The sequence below is a fragment of the Phaseolus vulgaris genome, chromosome 5, assembly GCF_051622355.1.
Source record: "Phaseolus vulgaris cultivar YP4 chromosome 5, ASM5162235v1, whole genome shotgun sequence".
In the NCBI taxonomy this organism is placed as follows: Eukaryota; Viridiplantae; Streptophyta; class Magnoliopsida; order Fabales; family Fabaceae; genus Phaseolus; species Phaseolus vulgaris.
This window is the reverse complement of record NC_143502.1, coordinates 29083298-29109537: the sequence shown is the minus strand read 5'-3', so window position 1 is coordinate 29109537 and position 26240 is coordinate 29083298. Positions and strand designations below refer to the sequence as shown.

Sequence of the window (26240 nt, the reverse complement as noted above, 5' to 3'; positions counted from 1 at the left end):
CAAACTTCTCTTTTCCCTCTCGTCTCACTTCTTAGTCGCTCGGGAGCACATGCTCGGATGGTACCTGCAGAAGGCACTTCGACGATCAAGTCAGCAAAGGACTCGTGTCTCAGTTGTCAGAGCACTGTAGATAATGACGTACCTGGTTCTTGGAATCTGCGCTATTTATATTACCTTGATGGACCTTCGTTGTTGGGATGAATTAGGGGGTTGGTTCGTGTTTAGGGTTGCCTTAAGTAACCTTTAATTATGGATTAACTCTGACTTGATCAACTCATGACTCGTTGCCATGGGTCGGTCGGTCGCGCGCTACCTTGCGGTTTTTGTTATCGTGAGTGATCAAATGATCTGTAACGCTAACTGAATCGAGACGACCGTCCGACCCACACCAGTACCGTTAATATATTAATTAATTATTATTATTTTTCAAAAATAATTTTTATTTAATGATTGTACATGGTGTATACAAAACCATTGTTTATATAATTTTAAGCTATTACATTAATTGTATCTTTTATGTAAATATTAACTTTTTAAATTTTTAAAATATTACACTTATTCTTATAAGTTACAGTGTATAAAATCACGATAAAAAGAATAAGAAAGAAAAAAAAAGATAAGTATAATCTGAAAAAATATCAAAGAATGTTATTATAATTTACTCTATAATATTTATAGACAGTTAAATTTATTCATATTATATTATTTATTTAATATAATATCTCATTAACTTAATTTATAAGTCTTTTTTCTCTTCTCAGTAAAAAATTATATATATATATATATATATATATAAATAAATAAATGAAAGAAAGAAAATAATTAGTAAAGTATGTAATGTGATTGAAGAAATAAGCAAAAAGTAAATACATAAAATAAACTTTAGAGACTTTTAAAAATTTGCAATGAATATTTAAAAATAATAAATTTTTAATTTAAAAAAAATACTTAATTTCAAAACAACATTTTAGTCTATAAGTTATAATTTGGAGAGACTGCAGTCGTGTTTTTAAAATTAAAAAAAATAAAATACATTCTTTTAAAAAAATGGAAACTATAAAGAAATTTATCCTAAATTTTATGGACTAAAGACATAAAATTATCCTATGAAAAAATTGTTAAAAATGAAGTATTAAAATCACAGCATACCATTGATTAAGTTCATATATGGGTGTAGAACACTAGATGGTTTGGAAGGAAATTAAGACTGAGTGAGTTTTTCAGTAGTTGTTGGTCTTTTGTGAAAAGAAATGAAAGATTTTGTGTGTAGTACTTAAGGCCATGGACCATTTCTCTGAGTCCTGCAGATAGAATTGGTGATAACGAAGTTGAAAATGATGAAACACAATTTCTTGCACCAAATGCAAATTCCAAATTATTCTCCCTACACCATTTATTACAGACAAATCAACAACATTGAATCTGGTCAAAGAAGGTTTTCCTAATTGCCAATAACCCCTTTGCTAATAAAAGCCTAACAAGGGTTTGAACTACCATATATTTCCATATGCTTCCAAGAGAAATATAAATAAGGTTTACTGAATTTTCACTCCAACAACCACATCTCAACCCCACCCCAGAGAGAGAGAGAGGGCATTAGTCCTTTTCTATACACAAGTCCTTTTTTTCTGTCATAGTTCAAACTCCAAACTCTATACACTAATTAAAAAGCTTCATGTGGAGGCAAAGCCAAAACATCAACTATACACCAAACAAACAAACAAACACAATGTTCAAATTTAATTTTCTTTTCTTCCTCAAACTTCCCTCCTTCAAAACCAAGCCAGTACCCAAAACTTGAACCAAACAACACCCTCCTTATTAGTCCCATGTCTCTTTCTCCTTAACAACCACCTCAGTTCTCACCTCATAAAGATAAAATATTAAAGCCTCAAACACCATTGACATGCCTGACCCAAATGCTAAGCAAGGTTAGGTGGAAGATAGCAACCTTAAGCGTACCAAAGCCTTTCCTTTTATACCATAACCTGACAAGGGTTCTTGCAGTTCTCCTCTGCTGTTGAATTGTCAAATGTAATAAGGACTATAGCAGCTGAAGAGGAGGAACTCAAGGCCCCCTTTGGTGTTGCCTTGACTCATTGTGTTGTTATTGGTGTTTTCTTCTTTTGTATTAGGACAATATGCAGCTGCACATATCTCCAAGTTTGAGGCATGTCACTGTGTTTCCAGGCAAAGGGTTCAAGGAGTTTATCAAAGTGAAGGTTGCATCAAGGCGTGTCTCTTATCGGATGCTCTTCTATTTTCTCTTGTTCTTCACTTTTCTTCTTCGGTTTGTGTTTGTCTTAACAGCAGTGGATGGCATTGATGGAGAAAACAAATGCTCTACCATAGGTACACACTATCAGCTCCTCCTTCTCTCTGTCACAAGCACTCACTCACACTCACACACACACATATAAGATCACAAAGATAAACACATGCAGGCATGGACATAAAGACACAAACAGGTGCACTCGGGTGGATAGGGCATGGATTTCACATATATCAAAGCATATTGCTATTTTTCAAAGCTTTGAAATATAATAATTTTAGATAACTATTTAGCACTCCTCGAACAAATCGTCAAATCTTCACCGACCTTTGATTTAAAAATTTTGTAACTAACGAGATTTCTGATAAATTAAGGGAACCTGCCACATTTTGGAAAAGATGCATATACCTTTGTATGCTTGTTTTTTTTAAACTTTGTTGGTGTACACATCAGAAATATTTATCTATCTGTATATTATCTTAACCAGCCTACTACAGATCCATGTGGAAACTGTGAATCTCTGAAAGAGATGCATTAGACTATTAAGTAAGTCTACTATTTGAGTTTTGTTATACCATCCCTTTTGTGAGAATTGGTCTTTATCTATCTTGTATTGTATTGGCGGATAGAATTTGTTAACAGTTGTTGTCGGGGCAAATCTGACCATCCATTTAAGATTTCCATTTTAAAGTGTAGATAAGGTATATTACAGTACCAGTTCACGTGCACACTTGATAGGCTTCCTGATCTTAAAGACACAATGAAAAAGGATGAACTTCAGAATCAGGAAACCATAGATTCTTGACTTTATTTTTTATTAAAAGGAAAGGAAACCTGACTTTTTCAACCATGTACATGAATTTTATGGCTAGAAATCACAATTTCAGAAAATATGTTTATTATATCATTATATTTGACATTTTGATTTACTTTCAAATCATATTCGTAGGTTGCCTAGGAAAAAAACTAGGACCAAGGATTTTGGGGAGACGGTCTGAATCAACTGTAATCTCCTGAACTCTTCTAATTATATTTATGAACTTCTTAATGCTTTTTGCTTTTGATTGACGTTAATTTCCATTGGTGACTGAGAATAATTACTTGGCTTTTGATAGGTCCCAGAAGTGATATACCAAACATTAAATGAACCTCTTGGCAAACTTGAACTTCAGGGTAGATTTGATATTCCACAAACCTTAGAAGAGTTCATGACTGAAATGAAGAGTGGTGGATATGATGCCAAGACATTTGCAATTAAACTTCGAGAAATGGTACCATTCTCCAATTCTCTTGAAAAGGAAGAAAGTTCATTTCGTGCATTTATTAGTTGTTCAAGTTGACTCTCCATTAACCACAAATCTGAACATTTTTAGGTGACCCTTATGGAAGAAAGGACCAGAATGGCCAAGATCCAAGAATATCTGTATCGACATGTAGCATCAAGCAGTATACCAAAACAACTTCACTGCCTTTCCTTGAGTTTGGCCAATGAACACACCAACAACGCCGCAGCACGCCTTCAGCTCCCCTCTGCAGAACTAGTCCCTGCCCTGGTTGACAATTCCTACTTCCATTTTGTCCTTGCCTCAGACAATGTGCTGGCTGCATCAGTGGTTGCAACATCGCTTGTTCGCAACTTTTTGAGACCTCAGAAGGTTGTTCTGCACATAATTACAGACAGGAAGACTTATTACCCCATGCAGGCTTGGTTCTCATTGCATTCTTTGTCTCCTGCTATAATTGAGGTGAAGGCATTGCACCATTTTGATTGGTTTACAAAGGGAAAGGTGCCTGTTCTGGAAGCCATGGAGCAGGATCAAAAGGTGAGGTCACAGTTTAGAGGGGGATCATCAGCTATAATTGCAAATACAACTGAGAAGCCAAAAGTTATTGCAGCAAAACTGCAAGCACTTAGTCCCAAGTATAATTCAGTGATGAACCACATCCGGATACATCTCCCAGAGGTAACAAATAAAAATAATAGTATACCAAGTAAAGATTTTATACGATAGATCATAATCAGGTAAGTCTTTGATGACTGTGATGCTTACTACCACAATGTTTTTTTCTCAACAGTTGTTTCCTAGTCTTAACAAGGTGGTCTTCCTCGATGATGACATCGTTGTACAAACTGATCTTTCACCTCTGTGGGACATTGAAATGAATGGAAAAGTGAATGGAGCTGTAGAAACATGTACAGGAGAAGATAAGTTTGTGATGTCAAAGAAGTTGAAAAGCTATTTGAACTTCTCCCACCCTCTAATATCCAAAAATTTTAATCCCAATGAATGTGCCTGGGCCTATGGCATGAACATTTTCGATTTGGAGGCTTGGCGGAAGACTAATATAAGCAATATTTACCATTACTGGGTTGAGCAGGTATATATATATATCTTCCGTTGTACCATGATAATATAATGAAATAGAAAAAACTAAAATTAGGATATTTCAAATGTGTCATTAGAATTGAGTTTCCATAAGAGTGATAGTCGATATCTATTGATATTTCTGTTTTGCTTCATGTAGAATATCAAATCAGACCTCAGTTTGTGGCAGCTAGGGACATTACCTCCTGGATTGATAGCATTTCATGGCCATGTCCACGTTATTGATCCTTTCTGGCATATGCTGGGATTGGGATATCAGGAAAATACAAGTTTTGTTGATGCTGAGAGTGCTGGTGTCGTCCATTACAATGGCAGGGCAAAGCCATGGCTAGAAATAGCTTTTCCACAACTAAGTAAATTGTGGACGAAGTATGTTGACTTCTCAGATAAGTTCATCAAAAGTTGTCACATTAGGGCATCATAGCTAATATCTTAAGAAAACATGACCTCGTTGATGAGTGTAAGAAATGGAATTTGCATCCGGGGGAAAAGGAAAACGAGAGAGTTCTTTCAAGCATCAGGCCTTCCACCACATCAAAGAGACAAAAATGATGACCATGATGCTCCTTTCTTGCTTTGAAAATTTATTTTTTTAACTCTGTCTTCAATTGAAATTCTCGGATTCTTTCCTCTTCAAATCCATATTGTAAGTATGAGTATTTGTAGATCATATACATGTATTAAAACAACAGTTATTTTTTTACTCTTTATGAGAAAACAAACCTTCGAGTTCAAGGTTTTTAAGAGTACGCTTTTGTAAGATGAGATATATAAAGTTCAGGGCAAACGATTGATCAAAGGACCATGTTATCCTATTTCATTTAAATTCACATATAATACAACAAGCTAACACAGAGCTTCTTGTCATGCAATTCATGTTCAGGCATAGAGAGAATGCAATTCATGCAATTCTTGTCATGCAATTCATCTTGCGCGCACACCATCAATAACTTAAGGCATAGTCCTCGTAAATAATATGAATTCTCCTTCAAAATTGGTGTGTGCACTTCATACAATGGTCATACTAGTGCACTTCCAATCACTGTAACATGTTCGCTAATATGTTCTTCTTACAATTTATATGAATAGAGAGATCTTGAAGACCAATGTTTCTGCTTCACTTACTTTCTCCCTGTCACATTGGACACCAATCCCTTGATGAACTTCGCAGACTTGGTTATGGGCGAATTGATAGCCATCAGATTGTACAATACATTTTCAACTTCAGCAATATTTGGTCTGGCCTTGAATGAGGAAATCACTTTCAATTCTTCTCCCTCTTCTACAAAAACGTTCCATCTCTCTCCACTCGCAACCCCATCTCTGACACACTTAAAAACCACCCCTTTTCTTTTGCTCAAGATCCCTCTCACTTCCAACCCCATGAAAGAATAAACCACTTCAAACGACCCAACAAAGCCACTCAGATCACCAAAGTTGCTCTCTTCCTCAAATGCCCATTTTGGGTTAAACAAAACCACTGGCTTTGTATAAAAGGCCTCACTAACTCTTTTTATCAAAGCCAACTGGGAGCTATCAGGCGCCAAAAATATTGCGACATCTGCAGAATTCAAGATTCTGGGGTCTGTTTTGGCCACTGAAGGAATGTCAATGTGTTCAATAGTTGAATGAGACTGAAAGGCAACAGTGGCAGATTCCTTCAAGCTAGCATCGGGCCATAGGATTAAGATCTTAGTGGGAGAACCTTTTCTTTTGATTGGTAAATCACCAAAAAAGTCAAGGGCAAGTTGGGATAGTGAATCCGGTGAGTCATCAATGACTGGAATTTCAACCCGGAACTTGGGTTGCCTTAGTTTCTTGAACTTGCCTATCAGTTTGGGATTGTTGAGGGGTTTCTCTAAGGTTGTTGAAAGGGATGTTTTGGCCTGAAGTATGGCCTCCTCCTTTGAGATAGGTGGTTTAAGGGAAGAAAGGGAGGAATGGATGGAAGTGGATGTAGCTTTGAGGGGAACAAAGGAACATGGGTTGATGCAGGAGTTGTGGCAGTGGTTGTACAGATATTGAGTAGGAAAAGAAATTGATGTGATCTTAGTATTCGAGTGTGGAGGCGGACATGAAGATGGCTTGGAAATTTGGATAGATTGGAAATGAGGTCTGCTGAGATAGGAAGATGCCATTTATGGTTTTACAGAGTTGTAAGATGTTAGAGTTCTGATATGAAAGAGTTGTTTTAATCAACAAAACTCTATCCGGATAAGGTAATAGCATGCACCGGTTGTTCCCAACCACCCAATAGTACAACATGTGCTGGAGGATAACGGATATAACTTCTAAACCTACTACTGCCATGGGAAGTTAAGTAAACAGAGACAATTTTTACTTAAATCTTGTGTTAAAATTAAAATACACCTGAAAAATAATACAATGTCAATTTAACACATTGCTTTATTCGCAGGCATCTCAATTGACATCCATTGTTATGATGGATAGCTCCCACTAGTCAGAACTTATTCCCTTACTTTTTCTCCTAAAATTGTGGCCTGTGGCTGCTACAAATTTTAAACCAAAAGAGCATTTACTGTTTTTGGGGCATAAAAAGAATACGAAACAACAAGTTGCTGTGCTTGATTTTTATTATTATTTTGGTTCTGAACTTGGTTTATATCAAAACCAGTAACAAAGATTAAAGCCCCCGCGAAGACAGCCAGACAAGCTTATGAACACTTACATGCAAATACCAGCGATTACTTCATAATAGTATCAGATGTCAAATACAGTCAAAGTCACCTCTGAATCCAGTTACTTGGAATACTTAGAAGCTATGGTAAAATGAATACAACTTTTAGGCAAAAAAATGGAAGCCCAAATAATTATAAGCAACTTAGGCAACTGGTGGACGGAGTACGTGATCCTGTGATGTATCCACTGCGGCCGGAGGCATAAATTGCCACATGGCAACACCCGGATAACTGATGAAAGGCACCAACTTGTTGCCCGGGGCTTGACCTTGTGGAGCAAACGCGGCCGGGATTGCAGAAGGGGGTGGCAAGAAAGCAGGTTGGGCATTCATTGATTTTACCTGCAGCTCCAACTTCTCTTTCTCTACCTTAAGCCTCTGTTTCTCATCACGAAGTTCATTCTTCTCAGTCTGCATAGTATATGGGAATTCAACAGTTAGTACTTTGTAAGGTTTGGTTTTCAAGATGTTTCCATCACACCTACTACTAACTACTGTAACAACAAAGTCTTATTCCACTAGACGAGTCCGGCTACAAAATTCAACATATGCTTACCCACTGGGCAAAAATATTTAGGAAAATGAAAATGACATACAATAAGGGCATCCCAAACCAGTCCTTCAATCTTAAAAAGAAATGTATTGAATATAAATTGAGGTCTCACCTTTAACTCTTTAATCTTCTCTTGAAGACCCGTATTTGACTCTTTCAACTTCTGGGCTTCATCCCGCAGCTGTGTCACCATACGGACAGCATCAATCAGAATGGCAGCCTTGTCTGTTTTGGGAGGCCTTCCAGGCTCCAAGATGGAGCCCAATTCAACAAATCTATGCATGTCAATCGTATTAGATACAAGCTCCCAAAACAGTTATGAACAGTAGGAAGATGGCAAGGATTCAAAAGTTTACTTGTCATTAAGCCTATCCCTTCGCAACTTCTCCCGACACGCCTTAGAGCTAGAAGCAGTACATAAATCAGATCTACCCCTGCAACAGGAATAAACAAGAGATATAGCACAACTTCATCCACGAATAAGCATCTGGATTGAATCCACAATCTTTAAGTTCTAGACAGTGAGAGTGGCTAGAGAAAATAGGGGAAAACATCACAATATCATACTTAAGCAAAATAACATATATGCTACATGCAATAGGATAGTCGTAGCCATTTCTCCATCGATGCTGCTGAACTAATGCTGAGGAACTTATCATCTTCATATTGGAAACATGGTTGAATCACCATTTCACTTAATTATATTACTTCACAACTGTCAGTTAATCGATGATCAACCTATGAATAGCATAGCTTGTCTTTTTAAATCATTTAAAAAGTCCATGCAGCCTTTTAATTTCAGTCTTCAATTGTTATCAAAGCTAAAGAAAAAAATTGGGAAAGTAAATAAGTTGGACTCTACCACAGGCCAAACAGCCGAAATTGGAAAATAAATCCAATAAAGTGCTAGCTGGGGATTATGTGTTCTTCTCTTTGGATTGAAAAAAATAGCTATCTTCTATCGAAAACAAGCCAACTTAAGCCGAATAAATATATTCAGGAATCAGACATGAAATAAAATTCCACACACTAATTGATATAATTGCATGGTGTTACGGGTTATAATTCTTTCTTTAATTTGAAAGTATTTGAAAGAAAATGTGGGGGAGAATTGCATACCTCTTTTTCAAGGCAGGATCTTTGAGGCCATCAGAATCAACGAGTGAAGCATCAATTTCAACACTGGAAGCAGACAGCATCACCAAAACACAAATTAGGGGACTGGGATTGAAACAGAAATCATAATTAAGGGAATGAACGAATACCTGACATTGGAGGGAGGTGGGGGCCAGGAGAAAGCGGAGACGGTGAAGGAACCGTCTCCGACGGTAATGTCATCGTCAATCAACGGGTAGTCGAAGAGCCAATTGCTGTTTTCCGGGGAAACCATGTCTGGTTGGGATTTTCCCGGAAAAATCGTGAATTTTGGGTGTTTATTTGTTTTTTCTTCCGATTTGGAGAGATATTGTGAAAGAGTGAAGGATTTGGAATGGGTGCAGGGCAGTGTGGAGGAGAGCACGTTGGAGGGTAGAGAGAAAAAGAAAGGGTTCTTGGAAAAGGGGAATCTAATCTATGGTTGTGCCTCTACAGTGACCCATGATATGACACATCAATGAACAATTCACACCATCAAAATCCTAACTTCAACCAACAACCAGCACACTCATCACATCACCAATTCCCACTCTTATAAAGGCCAAATTTGCTAAATCTTGTTCTTAGAATCTAAAGTTTTATCCATTTTTGCATGAAAAAAAAATATATCTTTCTAAAAGTTTCTAAATTGATATAGACAAAGTTAAATGTTATAGAAAAATGTTAAGCCTAAAAGGATAAAACAACATAAATTGATGTACTAGGGAACTGTTGGATCTAAATCCAACCCTAATAAAAAGTGGTTTTGTTAGTTGCATTTGCATCTTGTAATGGGTGGTTCAAATTGGATGTCAGTTTGCACGCACAAGCAAACAGCAACACTGTCACCATCTTCTTAAGCGTTTTATAATTGTTAATGTAAAAAATTCATTATTAGATTATCTTTACTCTTCTAGCCGGTTGAAGTGGTTCGTCGGTTGACTTCAAAGGTAAGCGATGACTCCTTTTATTTCTGGTGGATTCTCTGCTTCCTCTTGGATGTTGGAGAGCGACTCCGTTGAAACAGAAGGGACTCTACCTGTTGATTGCACTTCGACGATCAAGTCAATTCAGGGCTTATAGAAACAATGAGTAAGTAAGCAAGTTTCAGTCTTAGAAACAATGAGGTAACCAAATTCCACTAGAGATAAGGCTTTGGTGAGAGAGGGATTGTTACACAATCTTAGCACAACAACTGCACAGAATCTTCCTCTTTGGGGTGCACAATCTTAACAACATGGTCACCTACCAACTCATTTACCAACGTTACGGGGCCCATCTATTCGGTAGGCACCCTAGTTCTTTACTATCATGCATACAACTTTTCCCTGAAAACCCTAGCGCTCTTTGACCTTGACGTCTTCGGGGGATATTTGTTTGTGCTAGACCGGAATGTACTATACACACCACATGCATGCATTTTCTCGCTGACTAGGTCTTTCATATATACGAGTTTCAACACATGCATCTCTAGGGGCCCACTTACGTGGCCCATTATCGCGACCAGACCACATAGCCAACCTACTTCACAGGTGTCGATGTCTGATGTCGATGCCGATGTTCGAAGTCTGATCCAGTACATTTACCAATCCAATTTATTTTATTATTTTATTTTTTAAATTTAATTAATTAACTATAATAAAAAATATACTTAATAAAACTATAAAATTTATTTTTTTATAATTATTTATTATGAATATATTTTAATAAATTTGACAATATTTTTTATTTTACTAATTATGATAAGAATTAAATTTTTATTTTTTTGTTATCATAAAAAAAAGTAAACGATAAAATTAAATAAAATGATCCTTGCATATTTCAATGTAGAATATACAATCAAAATGTCTAATGCACCCTAGCTTTGTCAAGGCTCACCTACTTTCTTTAATAAAAAAATAATTATAATTTGCATTTCTTTTCTTCTTAGAACCCTTTTCATGTGTTTTAAAAACTTCTATCTATATCTGTTTAATCGTAACATTATTTTTAAGTTGAAAATTTCGCACGCTTGGACTCTCTACTTCTTTTTAAATATGCTATACAAAAATTAAATTCAGATATTATCTTTCAAAAGTGATCAACTTAGTCATGTTTATTGGAAAAATTTTGCCCTTTTTGGTTATTCTATATACTTTTTTTTAAAAATTCACTAAGATTTTGTTTGAATTAGAGAGAGGAAATGAGAGACTCAATTTGAGATGATTTGAAGGGAAAGTGTAAAGAAAATTTATGTAAGTTTGTGAGTGATATGATGAGTGTGATTGACATTGTATTTTTTTAATTGATAAAATGTAACTTTCACATTTGCCCTTAGATTTAAAAATTGTTAAGAAATAATTTGATTGATTATTAGTGAATTATAATTGTTTTTGAATTAAAATATTATTTTTAGTAATTGAAACATTATTTTCGATACTGTTTCCAAGCTAACTTCGAAAAAATATAAATTATGTAAATTTTTTTGACCATATTTATGATTGGCATAAACTTTATTTAGAACAAAGTTGTAATTGTAGATTATTTATTTTTCAATTATAGTTATATGCAGTTAAAAGATTATTTTCGGTACTGGAACAAATTATTTATGATAATGTGTTGGAGCTATAATTTGATAAAGGAATTTTTTTTATGAAATAAATATTAACGCAATATTTTAGTTTATTAAAGAAAAATTCATTGATAAAGTTCATGCATAATAATAATAATAATAATGTTTCAAAAAAATCATATGAATAATACATTGAAATATGTATCATTCAAAAGAGTCGTGGAAGTCTTTAATTTGTTTAGGAATTTGTATCATAAATAAGATTATAGATCGCAAAAGAAAAATACATATGCATAATAAAATACAACCAAATTTTTATGTAGTTTAGGGATTTGTAGTCATTATTTTCACCAGCTTTCTCATTCGTCGCTCGAGAGGCAGGCCAAAGAGTTGTTTTACCGCATTAGGATGACCACACAAGAAGTCGTAACAGTTATCCAACAAATCTTCATCCTGCATGTTCATCTCCACTAACATTTCTCAGATATCAGATTCAGAGTACTGGAAAGTCAATGTACGGTGGAGTGTGCGCGTGTGTTCACGAAATATGGAGTTTCGTTCTTCTTCTGCAACAACATGGTGTCTATTATATTGCAGATTTTCTTTCGTAGCATTAGCCACTCGCTGTGATGACAAAGCAACAACCTCAAATGAAATGGCTTGTCACTCAGCAATATGACATAGCCTATCTGACTGATCACTACCCCTCTCAAGGATATCAGTTAATCCTTCAAACCTTGTGATAAGCCTTTCCAAATGCAGATCAATGACGTCCACCATGAGGGCTTGATGTGAGTTGGTTTTAAGATTGCACATTTTATCAGTTTCTCTTTGTTTATGATTTTTGATTTAGCAATTATGGTGAGAACCCTAAGAAGATCCCCACTGGACACGAACTTAACCAAGTGATTAAGTAAGTGTGAAAGTTCACTTCAAAAGGGAAAAGAGAAAAAAAAATAATATGGTGTGAATGATGCAAAAGGGGGCGGAAATTAAGATGACAAGATAAAGAGAACCAACAATTTAAAGACAACGTGAATGAACATAGAGGAAGGGGAAAGGAAGGCGCAAAAGGAAATTAAAAAGGGGAAGATATGAAGAGAGCTTATGGAAAGAAATGAGGTCATGCCACTTAGAGTAGAGGAATGACAAGATGAGTGATGCAAGAGCCGCCACTTGAGATATTACCCACCCAAGATAAGACCTAGATAACTAGAGCTACCACTTGAGATATTACTCACCCAAGATAAGACCCGACATGAGCTCACAAGTCTCACAAAATCACTCCTGCAAAGTTTCTTTTCTACTCTTTTCTAACACTTTGAAGAACACAAATCCATAATTTCAGAATTTTCCAGTGAGTAAATCAATTGCAATAAGGAAAAACAGTAAGCACGTTTTTAGAAAACAGAGGAATCCTAATAGGAATGAAAAATAGAATTATGAACTAGCAAAGACATAATGGAAAATGATGTATAGAAACTTGTATAGGTCTAGAATACAAGCATGAACTCAAACTAAAACAGAAAATGCACAAAGGATCAAGTATCAAACTCAGAAAATTATATGACACCAAAGCAAGTGTTCCGTCCGGTTGACCTGGGACGTCTTCGTGCGTGACCTCAACCATCAGCTAGGGACTCCTTCCCACTGGTTACCTGTGGATTCCTGCAAAGAAGGACAAAAGGGCGCCCTAGCGGCCGTTTGCACTCCGACGCTCAAGTCAGCCAGCAAGAAACACCAAAAACTCTGCACCTCCGTATCAGAGCACCGTGTATGGCACTCTGAAGGTGGTAAAAAGGAATTGTGTCTAGTGTATATTTTCTCGTTCTGGCCAAAATGCTTCCCTAGTCCCTTGTGCGTAACCTCAAGGCTCGAGCAAGCAACTAGAGTGTTTCTGGAAAATTAGCCAAAAATCCGAACCCCGTTTCCAACATTCAAAGCGCTATTTAAGCTACTCCCGCATTCAAAGCGCCTTAAAGCGCATTTAATTATAAAACGTAGCGCATTTAAGACGTTTAAACCGATTGAGAGCATTTATAGTACCTTAAACGCTCGAAACGGAAATTGTATTAAATAACCTTAATTACCTTGTACCTGACAAAATGGCGTTTCTAATCTGACCTGGCTGCTGTACACGTGGAGGGCCTCACAGCGCCGTGACCGCATCTGAGGGTATCTCCTCGTGTGAGTCCTCCTACCTGGGAGTGCGTCTGCGCTAGGGGTGACTCTTTGGGTGCCAACTCATGCCCCCAACATCTAGTCACTCACTACGAGAGCGTATCTACCTTCCTCTCGTACCTCGCACCTGTCTACCCTGGGCGTGACCCTCCTCATGAGTCGTATCTATCCCAAGGGCGTCTCTGGGGCGGCAGGGGCACTTCACGAGTCAGGTTGCTCTACACTGGCGCTGTTACTATGGCCTTGAAGCCACCTTTCTCTTCTCTTTATTACTACCCCGGATCATCGGGATTTGAGGCCTTCCCACGGCGTCGCTCCCTCCATGGTCTTTCCTACCCATGGGTATCGGGGAGCCACACTGTGATTGCCTTGCCTTTGTGAAACTTGACCTTGGCGACGCCCTAGTTGGGCGACGCCTTAACTGGGCGATGCCTTAACTAGGCGACGCCTTACCTTGCTTCCTCTTGGCAACGCTGGCACTTGGCGTCTCTTCACCTAGGTGATGCCTTATGCTGACTTTGACCCCCGACGTTGATTTTGACCTTGACTTTGTCAACGCCCGGATACGGGACGGTACACAAGCCCCCCAGTTTTAAGCTGAAGACTTGTCTTCAGCGCAAAGACTAAGGTCTCGCCCACGCCGTCCACGTGTCACCCTGGTGATGTGTCATTCCTTGCTGACTTAACACTTCTCGAATTATTGACGTGACACTCTCTGAACCATGGGGGTGCCCTTAATGGCTGATTAGACATCCTCTGAAGCGGGGAAAGTAACACCTTTTGGGGCCACACTTAATCGCGTGCCACGTGGCTCATCACACGGCCAGCCTCTAGAGTCCCTTGCGCTCCCCTTGAGCGCTTAATCCTTTGACACGCGGCACGATCACACGGTCCCCAATTAGCGCCTCTTGGGTTGCAAATGTAACGTTCAAGTTACCCAAAACCCCGCGCTCAAACCACTGTTTCATCCATTCTCTCTGCATTTATGCACTGTTCATCGCCTTCGAGCCCTTTCTGTGCAACTTCTGCTCTTTCCTTCGCGCTTTCCTTCCTTCCACACTTCGACATCAAAGGTATGATTTTTCCATCTCCATGACTCTTCTTCGTTGCATTGCATCGCTGCGTATTGAACTGCCTGGGACTGTTTATGTTTCTGCATTTCCGGGTTCTTCCGCTCCTCCGTTCTTCTCCGTTCTCTTCTCCTCCTTTCCGGGTTTCCTCGCGTGGGTGGCATTTTTCTAGGGTTTTGTTCTCTTTCCTGCCTTGGCATCGTTTGTTAAACCTTTTTCCTTTCCTCTTTCTCCAGTTATTTATCCGCATCATGGTGCGCCCGAAATCAAGCTCCGGTTCTCCCCCCAAGACCAACTATAAAGCCTAGGCTGAAGAACTGGAGCGGATGGAGGGGGCGATGGCTACTCAGGCCAAGGCTTTGGGCCTTCTCCAGGTTGACCATGACAAACTGCAGATCGAGGTCAGCCGGCTCCGTGTGGAGAAGGAGGCTCTGGAGAAACAGGTAGCTTCTGGGGACGCCACCATCGAGAAGTTGGAGAAGGACAAGAAAACCCTTATCAATGACATGGCGGGCACCTTCAAGGAGGGGTTCAAAGAGGCTCTGGCCCAGGCCGTCTGCGAGAACCCGGGAATCGACGTTTCCAACTGCGATTCCACTCATCACATCGTCGACGGGAAGGTCGTGCCCTTTGAGCTGGATGACTGAACCGCCGCCCTCAACCGCCACCTTACTCCCTTGCACTTTATACTTGTTTTTGCCCCCTTTTGATGAACTTGTAACTTCTTTGAACTATCGGCCCTTTCGCTACAACTATGGATGACAATTTTTGTACCTTTGAGTTATCGAATTCCGTCTGTATGATTTTACCTTCATTTTTCGCCTTCACGTGCTTCGATTGCTTTGCCTGTACTCTACCCGTTTCTTTCGCTGCGTTGGGCGACCCTGTATGCCCGGTGCCTTGCCCCTATCGTGTTCCTCAGAAACTGTCCCGCCTTCGTATCTATGAGGCCTCTGCCTCGTGAAGGCGTCAGTGGCTTTACCATTGCCGCAACGCAAAAGTTGAGACCTACTCTGGGTCCTAAACACTTGGGATAAGGTCACGCGTCGATGCCCACGCCCATGGAGAGGCTTGCCTAACGGCGCCGTATCGTCCATGGGGTGTCTCAAACACCAAAGCGATTTGTCCCTTGATTCTTGGTGCCCGGCGCCCACGCCTAAGGAGAGGCCTGCTACAGCAGCGCCGTATCGTCCTCAGGGTGTCTAGAAACGCCAAGTGCTGGGAAAGCTTGAAGCCCTCCAGGGGGTCGTTCCCTCCATGGCCCTTCCTTCCCATGGGTGTCGGGGAACAACCCTGCCAGCGGTTCACTCAACATTTGTCAACGAGACCACGACGGGAAGGAAGAAGCAGGAGGGGAGGCGCCCCTACGAAACCAGAAAACCCCAGCCCCGGGGTCCAGCAGGAGGCGATCGCCCGGCTAGGGAGAGGGCAAGGCCGGCGAGATACAACTTTGTAGTGGAGTTGAAGGACTTGATCGCTGTGCCTAACATAGCTGAGAGGTTGAGGCGCCCGGCGAAGACTGACAAGGTGTTGGGGCCACGGAAAGACTCTTGGTGTGAGTTCCACGAGGCTTTTGGTCATCACATCAACAACTTCCTGTCGTTGGGTTACCAGCTAGACGAGCTGATGAGAAGCGGTTTTCTGAAGGATTATGTTGCAGAACCCGCCACGACCGTCGCCCTGACGACGCGAACGGAAGAACAAGCGCACGAGATGCCCGTTCTCGGCGAGGTTCACACCATTGCTGGAGGTTTTTCCGGCGGAAGACCCACCGCCTCCCAGCGAAAGAAATACGCGAGGGGGGTCAACTCGATTGAAGAAAGGATCTCGGGTGAACCGTGGGAGTCGGACCTCGTGTTCACGAGGGGGGATCTCCGAGACGTGGTGCCGCACGACAACGATCCCGTGGTCATTTCAGTTGTCACGGCGGGCCGCAAGGTGCACAGGGTTCTTGTCGACCAAGGAAGCTCAGCGGATGTCATGTTTTGGTCGACATTCAACAAGTTGCGGCTGTCTCCTGACCTTTTGAGGCCCTCCATAGGGTGCTTATATGGTTTCGCAGATCACCATGTGGAAGTCCGAGGCTACCTAGAGTTGAGAAATACGTTCACGGATGGAGAGACCTCGCGTACCGAAAGCATCCGGTACTTGGTCGTAAACGCCAACTCCGCCTACAATATTTTGTTGGGCAGGCCGGCACTGAATAGGCTGAACGCAGTAGCCTCCACGCGCCATATGAAGATGAAGCTACCGGACCTCAGCGGCAAGGTAATAGTCATCAAGTCAGATCAGGAGGAGGCGCGGAAGTGTTATGAAAACAACCTGAAAACAAAGAGAAGCGTGTTCATGGTGTTTGAGCGTCCGCCCAGTGCGGACACATCGATGATTGAGGCGACGCCCGCCGGGTCAACGCCTGACGAGGCCACACCCGTGAGGGGGACGCCCGAGGTAGATACACTCATGGAGGAGGGACCTAACTCAGAGAGTGTCACGTCAATAATTCGAGAAGTGTTAAGTCAACAAGGAATGACACGTCACCAGGGTGACACGTGGACGGCGTGGGCGAGACCTTAATCTTTGCGCTGAAGACAAGTCTTCAGCTTAAGACTGGGGGTCTTGTGTACCGTCTCGTATCCAGGCGTTGACAAAGTCAAGGCAAAGTCAACGTCGGGGGTCAAAGTCAGCATAAGGCGTCGCCTAGGTGAAGAGACGCCAAGTGCCAGCGTCGCCAAGAGGAAGCGTCGCCAAGGTAAGGCGTCGCCTAGTAAAAGCATCGCCCAGTTAAGGCGTCGCCCAACTAGGGCGTCGCCAAGGTCAAGTTTCACAAAGGCAAGGCAATCACAGTGTGGCTCCCCGATACCCATGTGTAGGAAAGACCATGGAGGGAGCGACGCCGTGGGAAGGCCTCAAATCCCGATGATTGATGAGCATATATTTATTCACACTCAATAGCCTTAATCATAGATTATTGGACTATAATAAAAGGACACAAGCATCAAGTAGAAAGGGAGAGAGCTTCATAGGGTTTCTTAGTTTCTTTTCTTATTTGTAATTCTTTTGCCTCCACATGGAAAGCTAAACCTTTTGGTTGATTCCTTTGTGATTCCCCATTGAGTTCTGAGGTTTTGATCAATAAAAGTTTCTATTTTTAATTCTCTATAGCAGTTGTTTTTATTGTCTAATCTCCTGGAAAACTAGTTTTTGTGAGAGGTTGTACTTGAACTCATGATTGAGAGTCTTCCTTATCTTAAACTTTGGTTTCTTAGTTAGTTCGTATTGTTCTAATTAATTTCTTGGGCGCATGATTCAAGAGAGAGGAGATAAGCATTCCCATGGAGTATACGCATGGAACAAAGTGGGTATTGATTAAACCGGTAGACGCATGCTTTACTGGTGAGCTTCAGTTGAATTAGGTTTGGCGCATGTTCAATCTAGTTTAGCTCTGCTGAGGATTGAGAAAAGAATAATCTTTAGAGAGCCTGTGAAGAATTCATTGGTGGAAGAACTTGGGAGTCAATCTGCATTCTTTATTGATTCAAATCATCATTTTTATTTTCTTGCTAAACGATCACAACCCCTCTGTTTCTTTACCATTATTGCTAATTTTCATTGTTTGCAGATAGGTTTTGAATTCTATTCACTGAAATTACTATTGGATTCGTTGGGAGACGACTTGGGGTCATATGACCACAACTATATTATCATCTCTCTAGTGTTAGACAAGTCTACGCTAGAATCATATTAATTTAACAACAAAACGACAGCTATCAAATTTGGCGCCGTTGCCGGGGATTCCAATTTGATTTTGGTTATCAGGTTTTTCTTCTTATATAATTTTTTTTTTATTTTTTTTTCCTTCCTAATTTTTTTTTTCATATTTAAATTTTGTTTTCTTCTTATTAGTTTTTATTTATTTAGTATACCCTAAAAAACAAAAACAAAATTAAAACTAAAAAATCTAATATTCAACTTTTTTTTTCTTATTTTTTTTATAAACAAAAAAATAAAATAAAAAAATTAAAAATTAAAAATTAAAAAAATATAATATTCAGAACATCTTTTTATTTTTTTATTTTATCTCTTATATCTCCTATCTTTATTTTGTTTTGATTTGTTTTATATTTTCTTTCTTTATATCTTGTATCTTTATTTTGTTTTGATTTGTTTTTATTTTATTTTCTTATATCTTTTATCTTTATCTTTATTTTGTTTTGTTTTTATTTGATTTGATTTTGTCTCCTATATCTTTTATCTTTATTTTGTTTGTTTTTATTTTCTTTATCTATATATATTCTGTTTTTAGTTATTTTTTTTGTCATTCTTTATTTATTTCTGTTTCTGTTTTATTTTTATTATTGATCTTTTTATTTTCCCTATTTATTCATTTTTACATTTTTTTCCTTGTCGTTTTTTTTAAGCATTAAGTGTAGTAATTACATTAGTTTTTTGTTAAATCTTGCATTTAGGGTAGACACTTCAGTTGCTACTCTTTGTTTTTTTTTTAAAAAGAAATTTTGAAAGCAATTCAGGAAAGACTCTGGCTAGGAAAGACTTGGTATTTAAGTTTGTCCATTTGTGACTCACCTCTCTTTCCTGGGAGTTGACTTGGGTTGTGACTCACCTCTCTTTCCTCTCTTTAAAAAAAAAAAAAGATTTTGCTCTGAGAGGTCTAATAGAATATTCAATTGAAATACATGTCTAGTACAACCTCGTCTTCTAGTTCATCACCAACTACTGTCGGAAGCCCTAACTCTGGAATTATGGACGAACGGACCCTTAGAGAACTTGCTGCTCCAGATGTTTCCTTCCAAACTATGTGTATCCAATACCCAGATGAGCAATGTGAGCTTAAATCTGGTTTGATACACTTGCTGCCTAAATTTCATGGCCTTGCAGGTGAAGACCCGCATAAACATCTTAAGGAGTTTCACACAGTGTGCACCACCATGAGGCCAGCTGAGGTCACAGAGGAGCACATCAAGCTTAAAGCATTCCCTTTTTCACTCCAAGATGCAGCTAAAGATTGGCTATATTATTTGCCGGCAGGATCAGTGACTAATTGGGAAGGGTTGAAAAGAGTGTTCCTTGAAAAATTCTTTCCAGCATCCAGAGTCACATCAATAAGGAAGGAAATATGCGGGATCAGGCAACAAGATAGAGAAAGTCTCTATGAATACTGGGAGAGATTCAAGAGGCTATGTACAAGTTGTCCATACCATCAGATTCACGAACAACTTCTAATACAATATTTTTATGAGGGTCTGATAGCTATTGATAGACAAATGATAGATGTTGCCAGTGGAGGAGCTCTAGTTGACAAGACGCCAGCCGCTGCAAGACAATTGATTGAGATCATGGCTTCTAACAATCAACAATTCCAAACACGTAGCAACTCTGCAACACCTGTTCGTGGAGTTCATGAGATGACAACCAATTATGCAGCTGATCATGCTCAGATGAAGGCACAACTAGACGATCTCACATCCATGATGAAGCAACTAACTATGCCTCAGATGGTTGCAAGGGTATGTGGAATTTGCACCGCTAACCACGCCACTGATGCTTGCCCCACTCTTCAAGAAGTTGAAAGAGGAAACAATGCTGAATGTCCTCAAGCTTATGCTGCAAACATCTTTAATAGTGGTAGACAGTCTACTAATTTTCTCTTCAATAATAGACTATCTAACCCACCTCAACAACCATTCAACCATGATTTGTCCACTAATAAGTATAATCCAGGTTGGAGGAATCATCCGAATCTTAGATGGGGTAACTCACAGCAACAACAACCATCCCCACCACCAAATTTTGTATCAGAAAAAGGTGGATCTTCTCTAGAGGATGTAATAAAGCATATGGCTGAAGTTAATACGCAATTCCAACAGAGAACAGAGGCAAGCATTCATAACTTGGAAAATCAGGTGGGTCAATTAGCCACTCGTATGAATGAGATGAATTCCAAAGGGTCTGATAAGCTTCCCTCCCAGACGGCCATCAATCCACATAATGTTAGTGCCATCACTCTGAGAAGTGGTACTCAGTTACAAGCACCTGTGCAAAAACCCACCAAAGTAGACGATCAACTGAGATCGTCTAACACCTCCAACATTACTACTCCTCCAGAAAATGATGAGCAAAGGAGGGTCAACACAAGGAATAATGACATGGATGCTCCTCTTAGACTGTCTCATGAAGTTGATATACAACGAGAAAATGCTAGTCTCGATAAACCATCTATTCCTCTTCCTTTTCCACAAAGAGTTGTTCAAACGAGCAGAAAAATGGAAAAAACTGACAAGGAGATTCTCGAGACATTCAGAAAGGTTGAGGTGAACATTCCTCTGCTAGACGCTATTAAACAAATTCCTAAATATGCAATGTTTTTGAAGGATCTATGCACACATAAAAGGCGTCTTAAAGAGAACGAAAAGGTAAACATGGGAAGGAATGTTTCTGCTCTCATTGAAAAGCCTGCGGTAACAATTCCTGAAAAATGCAAAGACCCAGGCACTTTCACCATTCCTTGCGTAATAGGCAATAACCTATTTGAAAATGCGATGCTTGACTTGGGAGCATCTATAAATGTTATGCCTTTATCTGTGTTTACTTCTTTGTCTATTGGTCCTCTTAAACCCACAGGCATAGTCATTCAGCTCGCTAATAGAAGCACAGTCCAACCTGCAGGGCTTATTGAAGACGTCCTTATTCAAGTAAATAAACTTGTTTTTCCTGCAGATTTCTACATTTTGGACATGGGTGGAGAAGATTCAAATTCTGGTTCAACAACCATCATCTTGGGCAGACCTTTCTTGAAGACAGTCCGCACCAAGATTGATGTTCATGCAGGCACACTGACTATGGAGTTTGGAGACAATTTAGTCCAATTCAATATCCTAGACGCTATGAAACACCCAATTGAAGATCACTCTGTGTATCATCTTGACATTTTAGATGATATTGTGGATGATAATGTGTTTGATTTTCTAGGTTTTGTAACTGATGTAGATGTTGTTGATTCACACTTAGCGACATTAGATGATATCAACCAGGACGAATTGCAGGTTGCGAAAGTTTCTCTCAGCACTAGACCAGTACCGTCCATCATCCAACCGCCATCACTTGAACTGAAGCCACTTCTGGATCATCTTAAGTATGCCTATTTGGAAAAAGGGGAGCAACTTCCAGTGATTATTTCTACTTCTCTAACTGATGAACAAGAGCAAAAATTATTGCAGGTGATTAGAGAGCACAAGAAAGCCATTGGTTGGACGTTGGCAGACATTCTAGGTATCAGCCCTTCTATTTGTATGCATAGAATTCTACTAGAAGAAGGGACAAAACCTGTGAGACAACCTCAGTGCAGGCTTAATCCCCAGATTCTTGATGTGGTGAAGAAGGAGGTCACTAAGCTGCTACAAGCTGGTATCAGATACCCTATCTCTGACAGCACTTGGGTGAGTCCGATTCAGGTTGTTCCCAAGAAATCTGGGATAACAGTGATAAAGAACGAGCATGATGAACTTATTCCTACTAGAGTGCAGAACAGTTGGAGAGTTTGTATTGACTACAGACGCTTGAATCAAGCCACTCGGAAGGACCACTTTCCTCTTCCTTTCATTGATCAAATGTTGGAACGTCTAGCAGGTAAAACGCATTATTGTTTCTTGGATGGTTTCTCTGGATATTATCATATATGTATAGCACCAGAGGACCAACACAAGACCATTTTTACTTGCCCATTTGGAACCTTTGCATATAGAAGGATGCCATTTGGCCTATGTAATGCTCCAGGAACGTTTCAACGATGCATGATGAGCATATTTTCTGATTTAATTAAGCATTGCATAGAGATTTTTATGGATGATTTTAGCCTGTATGGTTCTTCTTTTGATGATTGTTTGGCTAACCTGGTCAAAGTACTTGACAAATGCATTGAGAATGACTTAGTATTAAGTTATGAGAAATGTCATTTTATGGTTACACAGGGTACAGTGTTGGGTCACATTATCTCTGAGAAAGGTATTCAGGTAGATCCTGCTAAACTGAATGTTATCTCACAACTACCTTATCCCTCTTCTGTGAGGGAGGTTAGGTCTTTTCTTGGTCATGCAGGATTCTATAGACGGTTCATCAAGAATTTTAGCAAAATAGCATTACCTTTATCTAACTTGCTACAGAAGGATGTATTGTTTGATTTTGGAGAAAGATGCAGAGAGGCATTTGATGCCCTTAAAGCAGCACTTGTGACACCTCCAATTATAAAAACCCCTGATTGGACACTCCCTTTTGAGATCATGTGTGATGCCTCAAATTATGCACTTGGAGCTGTCCTTGCACAAAGAGTAGATGGTTTGTCACATGTGATCTATTATGCCTCTAGAACGTTAGACGCTGCTCAGTCTAACTACACCACCACGGAAAAGGAGTTGTTGGCTATTGTCTTTTCCTTAGATAAGTTCAGATCATATCTCCTAGGATCCAAGGTGGTTGTTTTTACTGATCATGCTGCCCTGAAATATCTCAATAAGAAGACTGACTCAAAACCAAGGTTGATTAGGTGGATGTTGTTGCTCCAAGAATTTGACTTGGAGATTAAAGATAGGAGTGGGGCATGTAATCATGTTGCAGATCACCTTAGTCGAATTGAGAAGGAACAAGATGCAGAGCCCATCCATGATGATTTCCCAGATGAACATCTTCTTCTTATAACGGAATCAGTAAACGGTCCAACCAGAGCATCTAATGCATATTCTAGATTATCTAGCACATCTGAACTTATACCTTGGTACGCTGACATAGTGAACTACCTTGTTGCTTCTGTTTTTCCACATTTGGCAACAAAGGCACAAAGAGACAAACTCAAGAGTGATGCCAAATACTATGTCTGGGATGACCCATACTATGGTGTTTCTGCAGTGATCAGATCATACGCAGATGCATTCCTGACCAGGAGATCCCATCTGTGCTAAATTTCTGTCATGCTTCATCTGTTGGAGGACACTTGGCTGCACAACGTACTGCAAGAAAGGTATTGGATTGTGGTTTCTTTTGGCCAACCATTTTTAAAGATGCATGGACCGTCTCATCCACATGCGAGAAGTGTCAAAGAGCAGGCACTGCCATCTCCCAAAGACAACAGATGCCCCAACAACCCATGCTATTTTGTGAAGTCTTTGATGTGTGGGGTATTGATTTCATGGGTCCCTTCCCTATTTCTTTTGGATTCACTTATATCCTTCTTGCTGTGGACTATGTCTCCAAATGGGTGGAGGCAATAGCCACAAGAACTAATGATTCCCATGTTGTTGCAGCTTTTATTCGATCTAACATCTTCTGCAGATTTGGGATTCCTAAAGCCATCATCAGTGACCAAGGCACACATTTTTGCAACAAGATACTCGATGTCCTATTTCGGAAATATGGGGTGATCCATAGAGCGTCCACACCATATCATCCACAAACAAATGGTCAAGCTGAGGTCTCTAATAGAGAAATAAAACGCATTTTGGAGAAGATGGTTAAGCCAACAAGGAAGGACTGGAGTAAACGTTTAGATGATGCTCTTTGGGCCCATCGTACAGCCTATAAAGCACCTATTGGGATGTCTCCCTTTAGGGTTATCTTTGGAAAAGCTTGTCATCTACCTGTGGAGATCAAGCACAGAGCTTACTGGGCAATAAGGACTTGCAACATGGATTATGACAAGGCAGGAGAACAGAGAAAACTTCAGCTGCAAGAGTTGGACGAGATCCGTTTGGAGGCATATGAGAACTCCAAATTCTACAAGGAAAGGACCAAGCATCTATATGACCACTTCATCACTAGAAAGGAGTTTGTTGTCGGCCAGCGTGTGTTAATGTTCAACTCCAGATTAAAACTCATGCTTGGAAAGTTGCGTTCAAGATGGATTGGACCGTTTTTGGTCACCCATGTCCACCCTCATGGTGTTGTAGAATTGCAGAGTCTGACGTCTACCAATACATTTAAGGTGAATGGACACCGTCTAAAGCTCTTTCATGAGATTCCTCAAGACGAGACGGTGGAAGAGATTACCTTGCAGCACCCGAATTACCCTCAAGCTTGAGGAGGGAGTATTTCTTCCCTTGCTTTTATCATACACATATATTAATTGTTTTTACATTGAGGACAATGTATGATTTAAGTGTGGGGGGAGAATTGTAGTTAGGATTTGTTTTACTGTTTTATTTTTATTTTTATTTTCTTTTATTCATTATTTATGTTTTTTTTATTTAAAGAAAAAATTATTTTGAAAAGTGATCCAGGGAAGACTCTGGCTAGGAAAGACTTGGTATTTAAGTTTGTCCATTTGTGACTCACCTCTCTTTCCTGGGAGTTTACTTGGTTTGCTTTCAAATAAAAATTCCTTAATATTTTTTGTTTTCTTCTAGCAAACATTTAGAGCATCTAATACAAGCATTATGCATGTTTCTAGATAAATTTTGAGTTTCTTGATCTTTGTTGTGTGGATTTCTTAGAAAAGTTTTGAAAAATAAGTTGGTTATGAGAAATTTAGAGTTGAATCTTTTGTGATAAACTGTCCCAGGTGAGATTTTGAGCTTCATTGACAGATTGTCTAATATTCTTTTTAGTGTGTTTTCACTTGTGTCTGCTTATACTCTAGAACTTAGCTTGATTCTTTGTTTTACAACTGTGATTTACGTGCATGAACTGATATGATAGAGGCATTCTTTGTTTAAATTAACCCACTAGCCATATTAGCCTACCTTTATGATAATCCATTTGTTAGCCCCTTGAGCCTATAACCTTTTTCTTATTTTTAACCCTCATTACAAGCCTCAAAACAAGAAAAACCATGTTTGTCCCTACCTTAGAAGATAAAGGAGCTTTGAAATAATTTGGGAATAGGTTTTTGAATAAGTGTGGGGGTGTATGTCATTTTCATAGTTTACCTCTTCAGTTTTTTTTTTTAAAAAAAAAGGGATAGAAAAAAAAAGAATACAACAAGAAAAAGAAAAGCAAAGCAAAATAAACAAAATAAGAGTAGATCTTCTAATACATTGGATTGACTATCTACTATATGAAAAAAAAAATATATCTTGAAATAAAAAGAGGAGTTGAATTGTGATAATACTTACACTTGTTTTTAGACTTATCCTTCATTGCTCCTTTGTTTTTATATGGTTTTTAAGCCTATTTTCCCACTTTTACCTACCTTTACCTTAGCCCCATTACATCCCTTATAAAGTCCTCTTGATCTTTGATTGCATATTTTTCAATGGTTGTGAATATTTGAGTCCTGCTAAGCATATGGTAGTGTTTGTCTGCATGGGTGCTGAGTGTAAATACAAACCTAAACACTTAAGAGTTAGAGAGCATTTGGTGAGAAGTTTATCAAATTTTGATTCACCTTTG

At 39.3% G+C, this 26240-nt stretch overlaps 4 protein-coding genes across 5 annotated transcripts; 2 read left to right on the top strand and 2 right to left on the bottom strand.

The window, feature by feature from the left end:
- Positions 1-1726: 1726 nt before the first annotated feature.
- Positions 1727-5403, top strand: LOC137835337 (putative galacturonosyltransferase 12). Of its 2 annotated transcripts, XM_090302008.1 has the most exons (7): positions 2006-2352; positions 2760-2818; positions 3222-3277; positions 3388-3543; positions 3646-4236; positions 4349-4651; positions 4799-5403. In XM_090302008.1, exons 4-7 carry the CDS (start codon positions 3481-3483, stop codon positions 5081-5083), a joined length of 1242 nt encoding a protein of 413 aa, XP_090158134.1. In that variant the 5' UTR covers positions 2006-2352; positions 2760-2818; positions 3222-3277; positions 3388-3480; the 3' UTR covers positions 5084-5403. The 2 variants fall into 2 exon arrangements, with proteins under 2 accessions (XP_090158133.1, XP_090158134.1); XM_090302007.1 differs by lacking the exon at positions 2760-2818 and having other exon boundaries at positions 1727-2352.
- A 46-nt stretch (positions 5404-5449) lies between these two features.
- Positions 5450-6847, bottom strand: LOC137835338 (plant/protein (DUF1995)). The gene has a single exon (XM_068643808.2). It carries the CDS (start codon positions 6795-6797, stop codon positions 5781-5783), a length of 1017 nt encoding a protein of 338 aa, XP_068499909.1. The 5' UTR covers positions 6798-6847; the 3' UTR covers positions 5450-5780.
- A 497-nt stretch (positions 6848-7344) lies between these two features.
- LOC137835336 (transcription factor ILR3) lies at positions 7345-9885 on the bottom strand. Its single transcript, XM_068643806.2, has 5 exons — positions 9176-9885; positions 9030-9092; positions 8267-8344; positions 8023-8185; positions 7345-7768 (listed from the first exon to the last, which is right to left on the bottom strand). The coding sequence occupies exons 1-5, from the start codon at positions 9298-9300 to the stop codon at positions 7502-7504; spliced, it is 696 nt and encodes a 231-aa protein (XP_068499907.1). The 5' UTR covers positions 9301-9885; the 3' UTR covers positions 7345-7501.
- A 9655-nt stretch (positions 9886-19540) lies between these two features.
- Positions 19541-24930, top strand: LOC150027555 (uncharacterized). Its single transcript, XM_090302916.1, is given in 4 exon segments — positions 19541-23271; positions 23698-23744; positions 23747-23799; positions 23935-24930. Coding segments are annotated over 4 exon segments (4827 nt in total).
- The last annotated feature ends 1310 nt before the right edge of the window (positions 24931-26240 follow it).

Excerpts from the sequence above, each read along its gene's own strand:
- LOC137835336 (XM_068643806.2), bottom strand. The coding sequence starts at position 9,300 with ATGGTTTCCCCGGAAAACAGCAATTGGCTCTTCGACTACCCGTTGATT. Across the intron at positions 9,093-9,175 it reads CCACCTCCCTCCAATGTCAG|TGTTGAAATTGATGCTTCAC; the intron begins GTATTCGTTCAT and ends GTCTGCTTCCAG. Across the intron at positions 7,769-8,022 it reads AGAAGATTAAAGAGTTAAAG|ACTGAGAAGAATGAACTTCG; the intron begins GTGAGACCTCAA and ends TATACTATGCAG.
- LOC137835337 (XM_090302007.1), top strand. The coding sequence starts at position 2,142 with ATGCAGCTGCACATATCTCCAAGTTTGAGGCATGTCACTGTGTTTCCA. Across the intron at positions 2,353-3,221 it reads AAACAAATGCTCTACCATAG|GTTGCCTAGGAAAAAAACTA; the intron begins GTACACACTATC and ends TCATATTCGTAG. Across the intron at positions 3,278-3,387 it reads GGAGACGGTCTGAATCAACT|GTCCCAGAAGTGATATACCA; the intron begins GTAATCTCCTGA and ends GGCTTTTGATAG.
- LOC137835338 (XM_068643808.2), bottom strand. The coding sequence starts at position 6,797 with ATGGCATCTTCCTATCTCAGCAGACCTCATTTCCAATCTATCCAAATT.